This window comes from Camelus ferus, chromosome 3 (assembly GCF_009834535.1).
Source record: "Camelus ferus isolate YT-003-E chromosome 3, BCGSAC_Cfer_1.0, whole genome shotgun sequence".
In the NCBI taxonomy this organism is placed as follows: domain Eukaryota; kingdom Metazoa; phylum Chordata; class Mammalia; order Artiodactyla; family Camelidae; genus Camelus; species Camelus ferus.
Window position 1 is genome coordinate 41,413,547 of NC_045698.1, and position 15,638 is coordinate 41,429,184.

General features: G+C 32.1%; 1 protein-coding gene and 2 non-coding genes across 3 annotated transcripts in view; all 3 read left to right on the top strand.

Moving 5' to 3' along the window:
* IPO11 (importin 11) overlaps nucleotides 1-15,638 on the top strand; it is a 168,224-nt gene that overhangs the window by 20,321 nt on the left and 132,265 nt on the right. Inside the window, 3 exon segments of the mRNA XM_006188200.3 lie at nucleotides 1,066-1,166; nucleotides 6,265-6,337; nucleotides 7,778-7,981. Coding sequence (XP_006188262.2) covers nucleotides 1,066-1,166; nucleotides 6,265-6,337; nucleotides 7,778-7,981 — 378 coding nt within the window.
* Nucleotides 1,270-1,371, top strand: LOC116662915. The gene has a single exon (XR_004318998.1). It is a non-coding gene; the product is annotated as a U6 spliceosomal RNA (small nuclear RNA).
* On the top strand, nucleotides 14,383-14,454 carry TRNAT-GGU. The gene has a single exon. It is a non-coding gene; the product is annotated as a tRNA-Thr (tRNA).

The window sequence follows — 15,638 nt, forward strand, 5'->3', positions numbered from 1 at the left end:
AGTTAACATTCCTATAATTCCTTTTTGTTCTAGATACTCACTATTTTAGAAACATGTTTTAGAAAGCAGTAAAACACTTTAACTCTCACTGTTTGTGACATTTTAAGTTATAGTATAAATATTAGTTTTTCTATCCTTTTAATTTCCATATACATTTATAACTATCATTTATAAGTTTTTGATAACACTTTTAATAAATTTGTTGATTAATTTTATAAGTCACAGAGCAGTTGTAATTTTGATTATCAAAATGATATTGTGTGGTTTGGCATCTACAGTCATTTTTACATGTCCCACTACTGTGCAAGGCAAGGACTGCCTGTAATTTGGATTAACACAGTGGATGCATTTTTTGAGTAATGGTTATTTTTGAGTTGAAATTATTCATATCACATCTGCCTTTATATTATTTAAAACTGTTTTGCTATCAAACTTTAAGTATAATCACTTTGATAAGGGAGTACTTTGAAATTGTTTATTTCATAGCATAAATTGATAAGCCAGGGTATTTGACTCCTTAGAATCTTTGAATCTATGCTGTGATAGGTCTACTTTTTCTTTTTTAATTTAGAGTTTTTTATTTTAGTTTTGTTTTTGTGTTTATGTAGATGATGCTGTTTGTTTCCAAGTTTAAATTTCTTACTAGGATAGATTTCACACATACCTAAAAATAGAGTACATAATGAATTTCCACATACCTATTACTCAGCTTACATAATTAAAATACTCCTGAGCAGATATGCTTTCTTACATGAATCGTAGAGCTATCGATATGTAGAAAATAACAATATGATATATGTAGTGATAAAATTTAAATGAAGCATTTAATTAAAAATCTATCTGGAGGGGAGGGTATAGCTCAATGTGGTAGAGCACATGCTTAGCATGTTTGAGGTCCTGGGTTCAATCCCCAGTACCTCCTCTTATAAAAAAAAGGAAAAAAGTAAATAAATAAATGAACCGAATTATCCGCCCCCCCTAATCTATCCATACTTGATTGTGGTATATTAATGATACTTTTAACTTATTACATGTTCATTCTGATACTTTGTTTTTTATTTACAGAATATCTTCACAAACCACACTCTGGATATAAATGTTAGGTGGCTTGCTGTGCTATATTTTAAAAATGGAATTGATCGCTACTGGAGACGTGTAGCACCTCAGTAAGTTCCATCTCTCTCCCTCTTTCTGTGTCATCCTTTTCAAATTCAGGAAGGAATAAGACTTATCTGTTAATCTTCCTTCTTTATGTAAAAGAATGCATTTGTGCTTACTTCAGCAGCACGTATACTAAAACTGGGACAGAGAAGATTAACATGCTCCCTGAGCTAAGATGATATGCAAATTTGTGAAGTGTTTGATACTTAAAAGAAAAAAGTGTGTAACTACTGAAGAAGAAGTGTTCTACATAGTTAATTACAGTCAATATCCGTATTATTGCTTTTCTCCATGAGTTTTTCATTTTGTTTTTTTTCCTCTGTGGGTAAGGTATGTGGATTTCTTGTGGACTTTCTTGTCTGTGTTTTTGAGGATCTCTAATTTTATGGGCATAAAACAAATGCTCAATTAATGATTCATGTTGATTTTTTTTTTTTTTAAAGGAAGTATAAGGCTAGGATTTTGGAAAGTGTCATTGAGAAGGAAGTCCCAGATCATTTCTGAGCCAACTGGAAGTTAATTCCCTAGTCTTTCTGCATAATTGCCTCTGTGGTGGAAATTGGGTAGTATACATTTGTAATCTCATGAGGTTCAGTTGTAACTGCTCTGTGGGTGGTTAAGTGAACAAATTTCTCTTAATAGTTAATTACATGTTAAAGATAGAAAGATGTGTAGTCAGGACTCAGGAATTTGATAGGAAATAGTGAACTTTACCAAAGAAGTAACATAGTCTTTGTTCTCCAGTAGATGGCACTGTGGCACTACAGCTCTGTAGTTTTTATATTAATAAGACCTTTAAAAAAAAAAACTGAGTCCTCAAAGTGCATTTAAAATATACCTTTGAATAATATTACAAGTAACTAGAATATTTTAAGGCTACACTGAGGATACTATAGTATAAAGCAAAACTCTCTTATTTTAGAATTCATAATTTTAAGAGAAATGGAGTATTTTGTGATGAGAAATTATATTATTGAGTTTCAGGAAACAGTGCAGTAATACATATGTTTCTACTGCTATGGCCAATTAAATTTTATATGTCTCCTAAAATTCACTTTGTTTTACTGGTTATCTGAAGAATATGGTTATAAATGACGATCTTGGATGGGAGAGTAAATTATGATGAGATATTTCAGATTGTACTTTCATGTAAAAAATTAGAACTGGAATTTAGTTTAAATTTTAAAAGTTAAGGGAGATATCATGTGGTATTACATAGTTATACCCTAGGATCTTTTAGTATATATTGAGATACAAGCTAGAAAGGAGAAGAATGTACTTAGGGAGCAAGGATTAATTATCAAATTCATATTTAAATTTAAGACACTTAAAAAAAATCTGCTTATTTGTGTTTTTAACTAAGTTCCATCTTATAGTTCCCATTCTTATCACTATTTTCACAGAATGATTAATTTAAGCTTATATATTATTAGTATGTACAATGCCACTTTTGGGTCCTAATTAGATATTCTCCAGTTTCTACTTGGGATATAGTCTGAATTCATCTAATGATAACATGTGCATAAAATTGAAAGTGGAATGTTAACTGTTATTGGAGAGTTGCTAAAGACATGAGGATTTTCCAGGTTAATAGCTTATTTTCTTTAATATGTGTATTCTTTTGCATAATCTCTTTCCCTAATTTGGTAGGTAATTATTATATTCTCTTAATTTAAATTATGAAACCATGAAAACTGTTGAACCTGGCTCCTTGGCATAGAATAAAACTTGAACTTCAAGCTTGAATCAAGGCTAATAGGAGAAAACGTTATTTCAGGGATTTGGCTGATAGAAGAGAGCTATTAAAATTGGAAAGTGGAGCATAGTTATAAAGGGATTAGAGATCAGTTTTAATGAGAAAGCATAGACTTGCACTAGGCTTTGATTCCTTTTGCCTAAATGTTTATTTTTTTTCGTTGAGGTTTATTTGACATGTAATATTATATTGGTTTCAGATATACAACATAATGATTCAGAATTTTTATATATTGTGAAATGATCACAACCATAAGTCTAGTTAACATCTGTTACCATATATAGTTACAGGTTTTTTTTTTTTCTTGTGATGAGTTTTGAGATTTACTATCTTAGCAACTTTCAGATATGCAGTACATTATTATTAACTGCAGTTGCCATGCTATACATTACATCCCCATGATTTGTTTATTTTATGACTGGAAAGTTGTACCTTTTTACTCCCTTCACCCGTTTTTCACACCCCACCCCCCAAATGTTTATCTTAATCTTATTTTCTCATTTGTTTACTAATCTTGAGCAAGTCACTCTGAAGATTAAAAAAAACCTTTTATTGAAGTATAGTATATAACATACTTAAAAAGTGCATAAATGAAGGGTATAGTTTGAATGTTTGTAATGTGAACACACCCATGTAACTACCACTCAGAACAAGGTAGAACATACTATCAGCCCAGAGGCTTCCCTTTTGCCATCTCGCGGTAATCTACCTATACACGCTCCTCAAAGACCTGATGCCTGTCACTACAGATTAGTTTTACCTATATCTGAACTTCATACAACTGAAAATCATATAGCATGTTCTCCTGTGTGTCTGACTTTTATTCAGTGTTAGATTTGTGAGGTTGTTCCATGTAGTTGCATGGGGCAGTAGTTTACTCTTTTATGTATGAGTATAACATCCCATTTTAGGAACATATCATCGTTACTTATCTATTCTGCTGTTGATGGGTATTAAGGCTGTTTGTAGTTTTTGACTGTTAAAAAATAATGCTTCTTTGAAAAACCTTCTTAACGTCTTATTGTACAGAAGTGCTCATCTTACTGTCATTTGTGGTCAGATGTATGTTCACCTTTATTAGATACTGTCAGTTAGTTTTCCAGACTAGTACTAATTTGCCGTTCCACAGTAACATGAATGTTGGCATTTGTGTCACATTCTCAGCAGTACTTGGTCTAACCTGTTTTATTTTAGTCATACTGCTGTTCCTGGTAGTTTTTTGCATTTTCCTAATAAACAATAAACACCATTTTTATGTACTTTTTAGTCACCTGGATAGCCTATTTTGTGAAGGGCCTGCTGTTTGCACACTTAAAAGAAATTGGATTATCTTACTGATTTATGGGGTTTTATATACATTTTGTATGTAAGTCCTTTGTTGAATATACATATTGAAAATATCTTCTCCTATTTTGTGATTTGCCTTTTCACTTTCTTAATGATGTCTTTTGATGAAAAGAAGTTTTTAATTTTAATGAAGTTCAATTTAGCTACCTTTCTTTTATAATTAATTCTTTTGAGACCTATTTATAAAATTTTTGCTCAATGTAAGGTTGTGAAAATACTCTATGTTTTCTGCTAGAAGCTTTGTTTTATTTTTCACATTTTGGTGTATGATCTACCAGGAAGTAATTTCTGTGTAAGTTATGGATGTGAAGTAGGGGCAGTACCATGTATTTTTTTCCCTGTTGCACTTCGGTGGTTCCCCTGTTACATAGCAGGCATTTTGTATGTATGAATCTGTTTTTGGATTCTCTTTTATCCTGTTGGCCTATTTGTCTGTCTTTGCTTATTGTACTTTAGAAGGCTTGATGTAATTTCTCTTTCTTTTTTGAATTCAATTTGCTGTTCTTTTTTTTTTTTTTTTAGCTTTCTGAGATGGAAGCTTGTATAATTGATTTTCAGTTTTTCTTCTTTTATATACATTTAAAACATTAAGACTTTTCTTGTAATCATGGCTTTATTTCAGTTTTACAAGCCTTGATATGTAATATTTTCATTACTATTTAGTTAAAAATATTTAAAAATTTCCCCTGTGGTTTCTTTTTAAACCCATAGATTAATTAGATACATACCACCTAATTTCCAAACATGTGGGATTTTCAATATTTTTTTGTTACTGATTTCATTATTTAAAATGTACTGTCTTGTTTCATGATCCCAGCATATGGTATTTTGGTAAATGTTTTATGTACACTTGAAACGAATGTGTCTTTTGCCATAGTTGATTGTAATGTTATATATATCTATATATAAATTTGGTCAAATTTATCAATTTTGCTGTTCATATCTTCTATACTGTTAATTGATTTTGTGTCACTTTTTTCATCAACTACTGAGGTGCATTATTCTCCAAATATCACTCCAGTCTCTGTCTCCAGTGTCACATGGCCTTATTTTCAGGTGTCTCCTTGGTGTCTTTGTCCAGATTTTCCTCTTCCTATGAAGGGCACCAGTCATTGGATTGGGGACCACCCTAATCCAGCATGACCGGATTTTAACTTGATTGTATCTGCAAAGCCCCTGTATCCAAATAAGGTCACCTTTATAGGTATTTGGGGTTTGGACTCATACCTTTTTTCTGGGACACAATTCAACTCAACAGATGCTTTAAAGCTTTTTCTTTAAATTGAATGCAACCTGTATAACTAATTTTTTTTGGTGTGATTCATCCAATGGCAGCTCCTACATCTTAGCCCAAATGGAGAGGGTTTTAAAATTTAAGTTTTAAAATAAGTAATACATTCATATAGTTCAAAATTCAGATGTATATAGTCTTATACAATCTTATACAGTGAGTATTGCCCATCTCTGTCCTTTTGCTATCTAGTTTCTTTCCTCTTTTGTGGTTAAAATTATAGTATTGTGTTTATCCTTTTCTGACATGTAAAATGAAAGATTTTAAACTGATTGGTTTCTAATAAGTTTTCCATCCCAGGTAGTCTCTGAGTCCTCATCCTTTTCCACATAGAATAACCTCATTCAGATTTTGTAAAAAAAAGTCAGTGAAAGACTAATATTAACTCATATAGATTTTTTAAAGCCAGTCATTAATTTTTTTTGTAGGCAATTGTTTTTATGTCAATAAAAGCAAACTCAAAATATCACATTCTTTATTCTAATTTGTATTATTTCCTATTCCTTACTGTTTTGTGCTTCCTATTTATTCAATTGTGAGGGAATTTTGAATTAGTTGATGTGTCAGTGGAAATAATTTTATTTAATTACCAAAAACAATTAGAGACACCTTGTTTGAAAGGCTTTTTATTGTTAAAATTCTCAGTAGTGCTGATCTGCAGCCATTATTAGGCAGCATTCTCTTGCATAATAAGTATATCTTTTTACAGTGCTCTCTCAGAGGAGGAGAAATCTACATTGCGTGCAGGGCTAATCACCAATTTCAATGAACCAATAAACCAGGTTAGTAAGAAAATGAATGCTAACTGTTCTTTCTCTTCCCTTAATTTTGCTTCTTTTTCTAAACTAACTTTGTTTCTTGGCATTGAAAATAAAATCTTATTACATAATGTCCATTTGTGATGTTTATACACACATCTCTGATGGTTTTTAAATTTTGAGATCCAATTGTAGCTGTTAAGAATGTTGATTAGATTTGGCTATTAATGATTTAAAACTCAGGAGTCATTTTAAGATATACTTGCATAATTTTTTCTTAACTGTGTCAGTTTGTGAGCCAGTATTGAAAGCACATCTCTATATATTTGTGGTCTTGCTGCATAGAAATTAATTTTAGTGATTTAGAACCCCCCTCCCTTCCCCGGTCCCCCTTTAAACTGCAGGATGGCTTCAGGTTTTCCTCTGTTTAGTTCATCACATTTTCAATTCTCACTGTATGGGAGGGTAGATAGTAGATTATACAGTTTTATTTTTTCTTTCCCTTATAGTGAGATTTTTCTTTTAAGAATAAAATAATTAAATTTACAAAAATTATTAAATTTTTCCACATTACTACTATTTCTTACATTGATTCTTTTAATTTGAGTATTAAATTACACTGATATGTATCCAGTACAGTTTTATCTCAGCCTATTTAAATGATCCAAGTTCTCTCCTTTGCAGTTCCTCAGATGAGGAGATGAGGGAAGATGGAGAGAACAGTTACTCTCCGTGGGGCAGGAGGGTTTGGGTGATTGAGGGGTAAACTATTGTTTAGGTGTTCTGGCATCCAGCATTTGTGAAACCACTAATCTTAATAAATATTATTTAAATACCTAATATTTGTTGTTCATTTCTTCTCTTAGGTCAGTGGTTCTCAAACTTTGTGTCCTTAGAACTTCCTCATACTGCTAAAATAAAACCCTGAAGGGTTCTATCTGTTGATATTTACTGTATTAGAAATTAAAACTGAGAAATTTTAAAATAGTTATTAATTAATTAAAAAGTTATAAACCCCTTATTTGTTAATAAGTAGAATTTTAAAAAGTGAATATTAGCTATTTCCCCAAACAACAAATATTTAATGAGAATAGTGGCGTTGTTCTGCATTTTTGCATATTTCTTTAGTGTCTGGCTGTTTATAAGAAGATGTCTAGATTTTCATATCAACTTCTTCATTTATTGTGTTGTGATATATTATTTTGATCGAAGTTATATGGTAAAATCTGGTTTCACACTGGAATGTTGTTGGGAAAGGGAGGACCTCACAGAAAGGATCCTAGGCCCCCTAGGGATCCATAGACCACACTGAGAACTACTATCTTAAGCAGTTCAGTGAAATCTCATTCACTTTGTCTAATGTATAATTAACCAAAGAAGTAATTTCCAACAATGAATGAATTCCCTATTGATTGCTTTAATTTCATACTTTTTTTTCAGAAGATTAATTTTTTTTCCTTCTAGATTGCAACTCAGATTGCAGTGCTGATTGCAAAAGTTGCTCGATTGGACTGTCCTAGACAGTGGCCTGAACTGATTCCTACTCTTATAGAATCTGTGAAAGTCCAAGATGATCTTCGACAGCACAGAGCATTACTTACCTTCTATCATGTTACCAAGACTCTGGCGTCTAAACGTCTGGCTGCTGATAGAAAACTGTTTTATGATGTGAGTGATTTAACGTAGTTAATTTGACTGTGAAAACTGTGCTACCTGTATTACAATGTCCATAATTTTACTCCTAAATATATTATTGAAGGATTCTGAATACTTTTTAATTGACCTCAGAGGGTTCAGAATAATAGATATCTGAAAAGTTTTAAGCTGGAAAGTGATCTGACCAGTGAGATCACTCAGTTGCCAGTGAGGAGGATTGTTTGGTAGAGAACAGTATGAAGGCAAAGGGACTAGTTTGAGGCTGAGGTTGTTCAGTGGTGAAAAGAACATTTAGGAGGATATAGAGTTGAAATTTAGGAAGTTAAAGTTGACATGCCTGGGTAATTAATGGATGTAAGATCTCCCTTTTAATAATATATTTACTTTAATGCTAAGATGGTCTTCATGTACAAAATTATTTTCCCATATAACAAAAGCATAAGCTCCTAGTTGAGCTGCTTGATATGGCAGAGTAGTGCAGTGTACACTAAAAACCCTCCCTACTGCTCTACATGTCCCATCAGTTTTCATAGCTTGTTTTCCCTCTACACGAAATTCGCTTCAGAGGTGACAAATTACAAAAACAACAGTAGAGAGAAAATTGTTTTCCAATAACAATATTGAGCTTGATTAGACACAAAGGGAATTTGTTTTCTAGAAAACCATATAATTTTAATACAAACCTGATTATAAAAGTTGACATTAAGTACAGTTAAAATCTGAAGTCTATGAAAGCAAGGAAATTTAAGGTAGTTTTGGTAATTCTAATGTAATTATAAATGTATTAACCAAATAATATCTTGTAAAATGGTATGTAACCACAAAGGTACATGCTGTAGTAAATGAAGTAACCCAAACCAAAAAAGAAAAGGTTTTTTGGAAGCAAGTATATTTCACATGGTTTTTAGAAATATGGGTTAACAATTATGAGAAGACCTGGTTTCCAGTGAAGAATGTTTGTAACTAAGCAGCATTGGGATTTTGAGCGAGACATTTAAGCTTTATGAATCTTTAAAATTTCCTTTCAGTTCTAAAATTGTGTGATTCTATGAATTTATATCCTTTATTATTCCAAGTTAATCTATATAAACACCATTAAAGTTTTGAGATTGAAATCTCAATTACAGCATAATTTAAATATTGATTTTGCATTTTTAAGCACTCTTTTTCCTAGAAGACCTTTGTATGTACATTTAGTTTTATTTTTTCTTCTTTTGTATTTTCTTGGCATACAGTTATGTTCTTGATCTAATGGCTTTATTAGATACTTTGATGTGCAGTTTTGTAGATGACTAGTTAAACATTTTTTGTAATTAAGAAAATTTCAAATATAGTCTAGTTGAGAGAATAATACAACAACCCCTATATACTCTTCAGTCATATTTAACAGTTCTTAAGGTGTTGTCACGTTTGTTTTTCCTCTTTGCTAGAGCAGGTCTTGATGTCATTTCATTCAATAATATTTAGAGTATGAATCTATAAAAAGAGCATTTTCCCTAACCAGTTTTTATTATGATTTTTAAGGCTGTATATATTAGGAATTAATCTTAAATTTTTACTTCTTCCTAAAAGTCAGTCAGTAGGTATTGATTGCCTACTATGTGCAAGAGATATGTATGATGCTGAAGGAGATGAAAGACACAAATTGTCTCTTGACATTCATAGGGAATGTTAAGACACAGACCCTCAAAGATTATTTAGTAAACTGTTAGAACCTGCCATAGAAGAAAACTAGACACTGTATTATGTTATTATAGTCAAGGCTAAAATTTAGCAGAATTTTTAAAATTGAAAGATGTGTGGTCAATAATGTTCCCACTAACAGCATACGTATTATTTGCATGATGAGAATAAGAGGAAACTGTGAGGCAAGGTGAAGTCAGGTTACATTACTTCAGGAGAGTCTTCCTGATGAGTTACTGTTTTCTAAATAAACTAACAAAACAGAACCACATAGCTGCTTTGAGATGGCTTGACTATTATAAGATAGATCATATAGTCTGGTAGCAGAGATTTTCATACTTATGCCTTATTAACTTACAACTTCATGATGTCGTCCTTAGGGAAAATTCCCAAATAGCTGAAGTTATGAATGTTAAATTTGAGAATGCCAAGGTGCCATTTATATAGTATAACTCAAGCCTTCAGGATATTTATAGTATAGTGAAATTTATATAAAAGATAAATGTGTATTTATAAGCAAATCATCAAGTAGGTTCAGTTCATCTTGTTTTCGGTTTTGTTTGGGTGATTCTAATTGCCAAATAAATGCTGATTCTAGATCTTGTCTCTTGCTCTGCCAAATTTCATGCTGACTTTTAAACACATTATTCAAAGAATGACTCTTATAATATATAAAGGATCATTTGTGCTATGAGCCTATGTGGGGATTTAAGAGAAAGTGTATGTGAGAGAGAAAGAGTGTCCAGGCTTATATAAATTTGAGGCAAAGAGGAACCTTTTGGTGGGACTTTAAGGGAAAAAAGACTTAAGGTGACTAGCTTGATCCAAAAAAAAAAAAAAAAAAAAAAGTGGGTGGTGGGGAGCCATGCACTAAACAGAAGAGATTTTGAATATAGCATGGTGCTTATCCTTTTTGTATGGTTCATAATGACTTGTCTGGGTCCTAGGAAAAGGGGCTATTGAAGCAGTGCTGATTTATGTTTTGGTTTTTGACCCATTTGTGTATCCATTTGACAAATATTCGAGTTCCTACTCTGCTAGTCACTGTGTTGGATGCCTGAAATGCAGCTGTGAACAAAGATAGGATCCCAAATGGAGAGAAGGACAGTTTCACCTCCTCCTCCCTCATACTGAGTTTGTACCCTGGATACATGAGAGCATTGTCTAAGCATCAGTAGCTAAAGACAGCCTTATGGCTGTTGCTAGGATTAGAGGACTTCAGGGATTTGGAAAATGGGCCAGAGTGACCTTCCTGGGCCTGAAGTGTACCAATACAGGTTCGAGAACAAAATAGAAATTCGGGTTTACTTAAAAAGTAAGAAGGTAAGAGATGTTGCAAGTCTTTAGGAATGTCCTTCATTGAAAGTTAATAAATATCAGTTGAGAGATATTGGCAATTTGATTGGAAATTGTTTTTGAGGTCTTGTGCGCATCAAAGCTTCTGGCCTAATATATTTTGGTAATTTGATATGTATGTATGTCATAGTTAAGGAAACAAATTTATATTTAAATACTGTGTTGAGGAAAAAGCTGATTACTACTTGTTAGTATGAAGAATGTACAGGTATTTTAAAAGTTACTTGTTACGAATTTTTTAAATATATAGAAAAGAGAAAATGTTAACTGTGTTACACTATCACCTAGTTTTAGCAGTTAACATTTTGCTATTTTTGCTTTGTTGCTTTTTCTAAGTTATTTTAAAGTAATTTACAAGATATCATGATATTTTATTACTAAATACTTTGGTATTCATCTATAAAAAGATGGATTTTTTTTTATATGTTAAAAGAAAATTTTCCACAGATAGTTGACTGATTGAGGAGACTTTTATTCAACTATTCATGAATCAGGCAGCATCCAGTCCCAGCAGATAGGAGCTCCAAAGATTTGTGCAAGGTGAGAGATTTTTTGCAGACTAAGGTGAGCAGGGACAAGGAAGTTAGACTGGTTGGCCTTACTTGATTGGTTAAAGAAGGGTTACTTTCCTTGGAGCACAGGAAAGTCTTAGAGCAGGGTCAGGTAACTTGTGTTGGGTGGGCAGGCACTGACTGGTTGACCTAGATGTCTTTCCTGGGAGAGCCTAGCATATAACCTTAGTTCTAAATGTTGGTTTTGCTGATGTGGGACTTAGGATGAGCGAGTCCATCTTGGGCTTAATCTGGTGACTTTAACAGATATGATCATTTAACTTTTATCATCCTTAAAACACGTACAAAGAGTGATTTAATACTTCCAGCCAATTTTTATAAGTAGTTTGTTTGAGCCAGAAAAGTAAATATGGCAAGTACGTCACATTTGGTCATGTCTCAAGTATGTTTTAGGTTAGAATAGTATTCATTTTTTTTTTCATGCCATTGAAATGTTGAAAAAACATTTTTGATTGTTTGTCTTGTTCACTCGATTTAGGTTAAGCAGGTTTTGACAGCTACAGTCTATGTATAATATTTATTACTCCAGTGTTAGTGATCAATGACAAGACCTTGATTTAAACATTTTTTGGTGCTGACTTTTCTTAGGTGAAAAGTGTGATTACAGTGGTCTGGAGGCTAAAAAGGTTTAGGAATATTTAAAATGCTAAAAGAAAGAAAACTTCCTGTAATGTTTTGCTTTTGATATTCAGGAAGTGAAGCCTGTGTGCTTCTCAGTTAAAGCTGCTAAGCAGTCAGTGGGTGGCACTGTTTCTTCTGGTTCAGAAAAAGAAAAACGCAAGTATTGGGGGTTTTCACGAACCATTACTTAAAATGTGTCAATAAATAACTGATTTTCATATTGTTTGACTGAATATTTCCTCCCCCCTCTACATTTTTGAAAAGTAAATGTAGAAGAAATGGTTTTATCCCTCCTACTTGTGCTTCATTACTTTCCCTTTTCCGGCTGAGCCTTCTGTAAGCATACATTAGTTGGTATTTTCTGGAGCAGATAGAAACTTTTACAGGGCTTATGTTTACAGGATAGTTAGCAGTATTCCTTCCCAAATTCATGTGGCTTCTTTTTTCTTTATCTGTCTCCCTCCTTTCCCCTTTGGGCTCAAATAGTGCAGTTGCTTCTTTACTCTGTCCCTGTTTGTGTAGAGCCCTTCTGTAGGCTAGCTAAAAGCATTATGAATTGGAGCTGTATTAGATGTCTAGTGTCCTTAACTAGGTGCTTAGCTGCAGAACTGGAATATGAAACAAAGGAGAATATTAATTAAATTTTTCTTCATACTGCTGTTTTTTCCTTGATTTCTGTCACAGGTGCTGTATACTTTCATTCAGCAATACCTGCTGTATGCCAAACTAATACCTGCTACATTCCCAACTTGTTATCCGCTCTTTGTATCTCTGGTCCTAAAGTAGTACTTTCAAACTGTTACTTCTCAGGTCCAAAAAGAGGGAAGAATTAATAGATCAAGGTGTAACTCTGCCATTGTTATTTGTAAATGTTAATACACTATTTATTCTTTTTTTTTTTTTAAGAAATGGGGGTGAATATTTCAAACATTGATGAAAGTTGCTTAAGGTGGAATGGAGTAGAACCTTTGATTATTTGAAAGTTTTAGAATCTCATGTTCTAGAATCAAATTATAAATAGAGGATGATTTTATGGACTAAAATAGAATTTTAATTACTTTGATTCCACCATGATGAAATACTTTTATCCAGCTCTTGTGACAATAAGAAGCTTTGATACAGTATTTAGAGATGCTCTGTGATATATTTTGTTCTTTGATTTGGGAATGAGTGAGGAGGTTTTTATGTTTAGTATGTATCCTGTAATTTACATTGTGTATATGTAGGTAATGAAATTCTTAAAGGGATATTCTCCTGGTAACCAAATTAGTGCTTGAAAAAATTATAACAGTTAAGATAGTTTTGCCCTTTTTCTATCATTATTATAAAATACCTTTAAAATATGTCTGATGTGATTTCAAAATATTATGCTGATGATTTACTGTGGCAAATTCTCCCTATTTATTACCCTTCTTAAGCTGATCCCAAGTTCCATTTTGACAACTCTGTTTCTCAAGCTTAATCTTACTTTTAATTGAGGAACTAGGGAATGATTACCATTTTTTTTAAAAAATTGAGTCTGGCCTGTAGTGGTAGATGAGGATATTGAGAATTGGATAAAAGACTCTATGACTATTATGACTGAGTGAATTTTATGTATAAAAAACTCAGAAAAACATTCACTTTATATTAGCTGTATCTTGCATAGGTATTGTATGCAAATAATAGAATAGAAGGACACATTTTTCTATTGAGTGGTACACAGACGAGTTGGGACATACTGGAAAACTTGTCAGATGAAATTCTAATTCAGACAGTTCATTGCATCCACATTAAGAGCAGTATTGACCTTGGTTAGTGTATGGGAAAATTTCCCTTTTGGTAGTCATGGTAAGAAAATTTTGTTATTATTGAATTATTATATATATATATATTTTTTTGGATGGAGGTACTGGAGATTGAACCCAGGACCTTACACATGCTAAGCACACACTTACCACTGAGCTATATCCCCGGTCCCTATATAATTTTTGGAGAACAGGGTTTACTGTATCAATTCCGAATGTATAGGATAGTATCTATTTAAATCTGTTTATGTTTTTGTATTTAAAAGTTTAAATAGAATTTACTTATACGAATAATGCTAATGCTATTTATTTTACTAAATTACTGTGTAATTGGTAATAACTGTTTTAAGAAGCATTAGAACATAGAGTTTAAAAATGCAGGCTCTGGTGGGTCGGAGATATAGCTCAGTGGTAGAGTGCATCCTTGGTGTGCATGAGGTCCTGGGTTCAATACCCAGTGTTTCTCTTCGTTAAGGGGGGAAAAATGCAGGGTTTGAGCACTTTCCCTTGTTTAAATCTTTTTCTCCCTTTTAGTAATTATGCTTGTTTGCTCTTGTACAAATTACTTAACCTCTCTATGCCTCAGTTTTCTTACTGTGAAAGGGAAATAGCAATAATATCTAGTTTTTGGATTGTGGTAAGAGCAGCTCTTAGAGCAGAGTAGGATTTAATAACTTTATTCTGTTGTTAGTATGATTATTTTTCTCAAATAATTACCATTATCTGCATAGATACTTGTATCCTAAAAATACCTTTTAAAAGAGTTCAATGACTTTTAAGTACACTGACACAAAAAATTTCTATATAAAAACAATTTTAATAGAATCTGTATGTAAAAGTTAATGTTAAGCAAATTGTTTTAAGGAGGAGATACAAAAGACTATAAAACAGTTCAAGGTTTCATTTTTTTTTTTCTTTAAGCAAGAAGCAGATTCAGAATATAATGGTTTTCTGTTGTTATTTGAAATTTGGATATGCACCTTTTGGGTTTTATTTTATTTCTCATATATAGACTGAGTACCAAATGGGTCTGAAACTTAAAGCCAAGGCTATAGATTTCATTTTTTTTGTTCTTTGAAATATTTTCTACAAAAAAATTATACTTTAGTTTAAAACTTAACTTTTAGGTCTTATGTAGAATCCCTACCTCTTCTCTGCTTCTAAATCCTTCCATTACTATTCTTTCCCTTTATTCTGGCTGAAAAATATTTTTGATTTATATGTTTGAAAAAGTATAGAATTCAATGTAAAATTATATTGTGAGTGTGATAAAAATTAGAATGATGGATTTTCTGATTCTAGACGTATGTTTTAGTCTCAGACTCTCAGAAATGATTTAATTTACTAAGAAAATTATTAAAATTTATTGTAGTTGTAAGTGAAACTTTCAAGTTTTTTGAGGTAAAGCTTTTTTTCCCCTGTGTATCATGTCCCTTCTGTTTAGAATGTATATTTGCTTCTTTGTTATAACAGTGTTTTATGGGATGATGTTAATTTTAGACTCTTTTTATGATATTGTTGCTTGTGCTATAATACTGTATTGATTGAGATAATTAACAACACAGTATTTTGGCTATAATAACACATTAGGATTAAATTTTATTTCACTCTCTGAACTATTAATTGTATACTTGAAAATATGCTAAAATG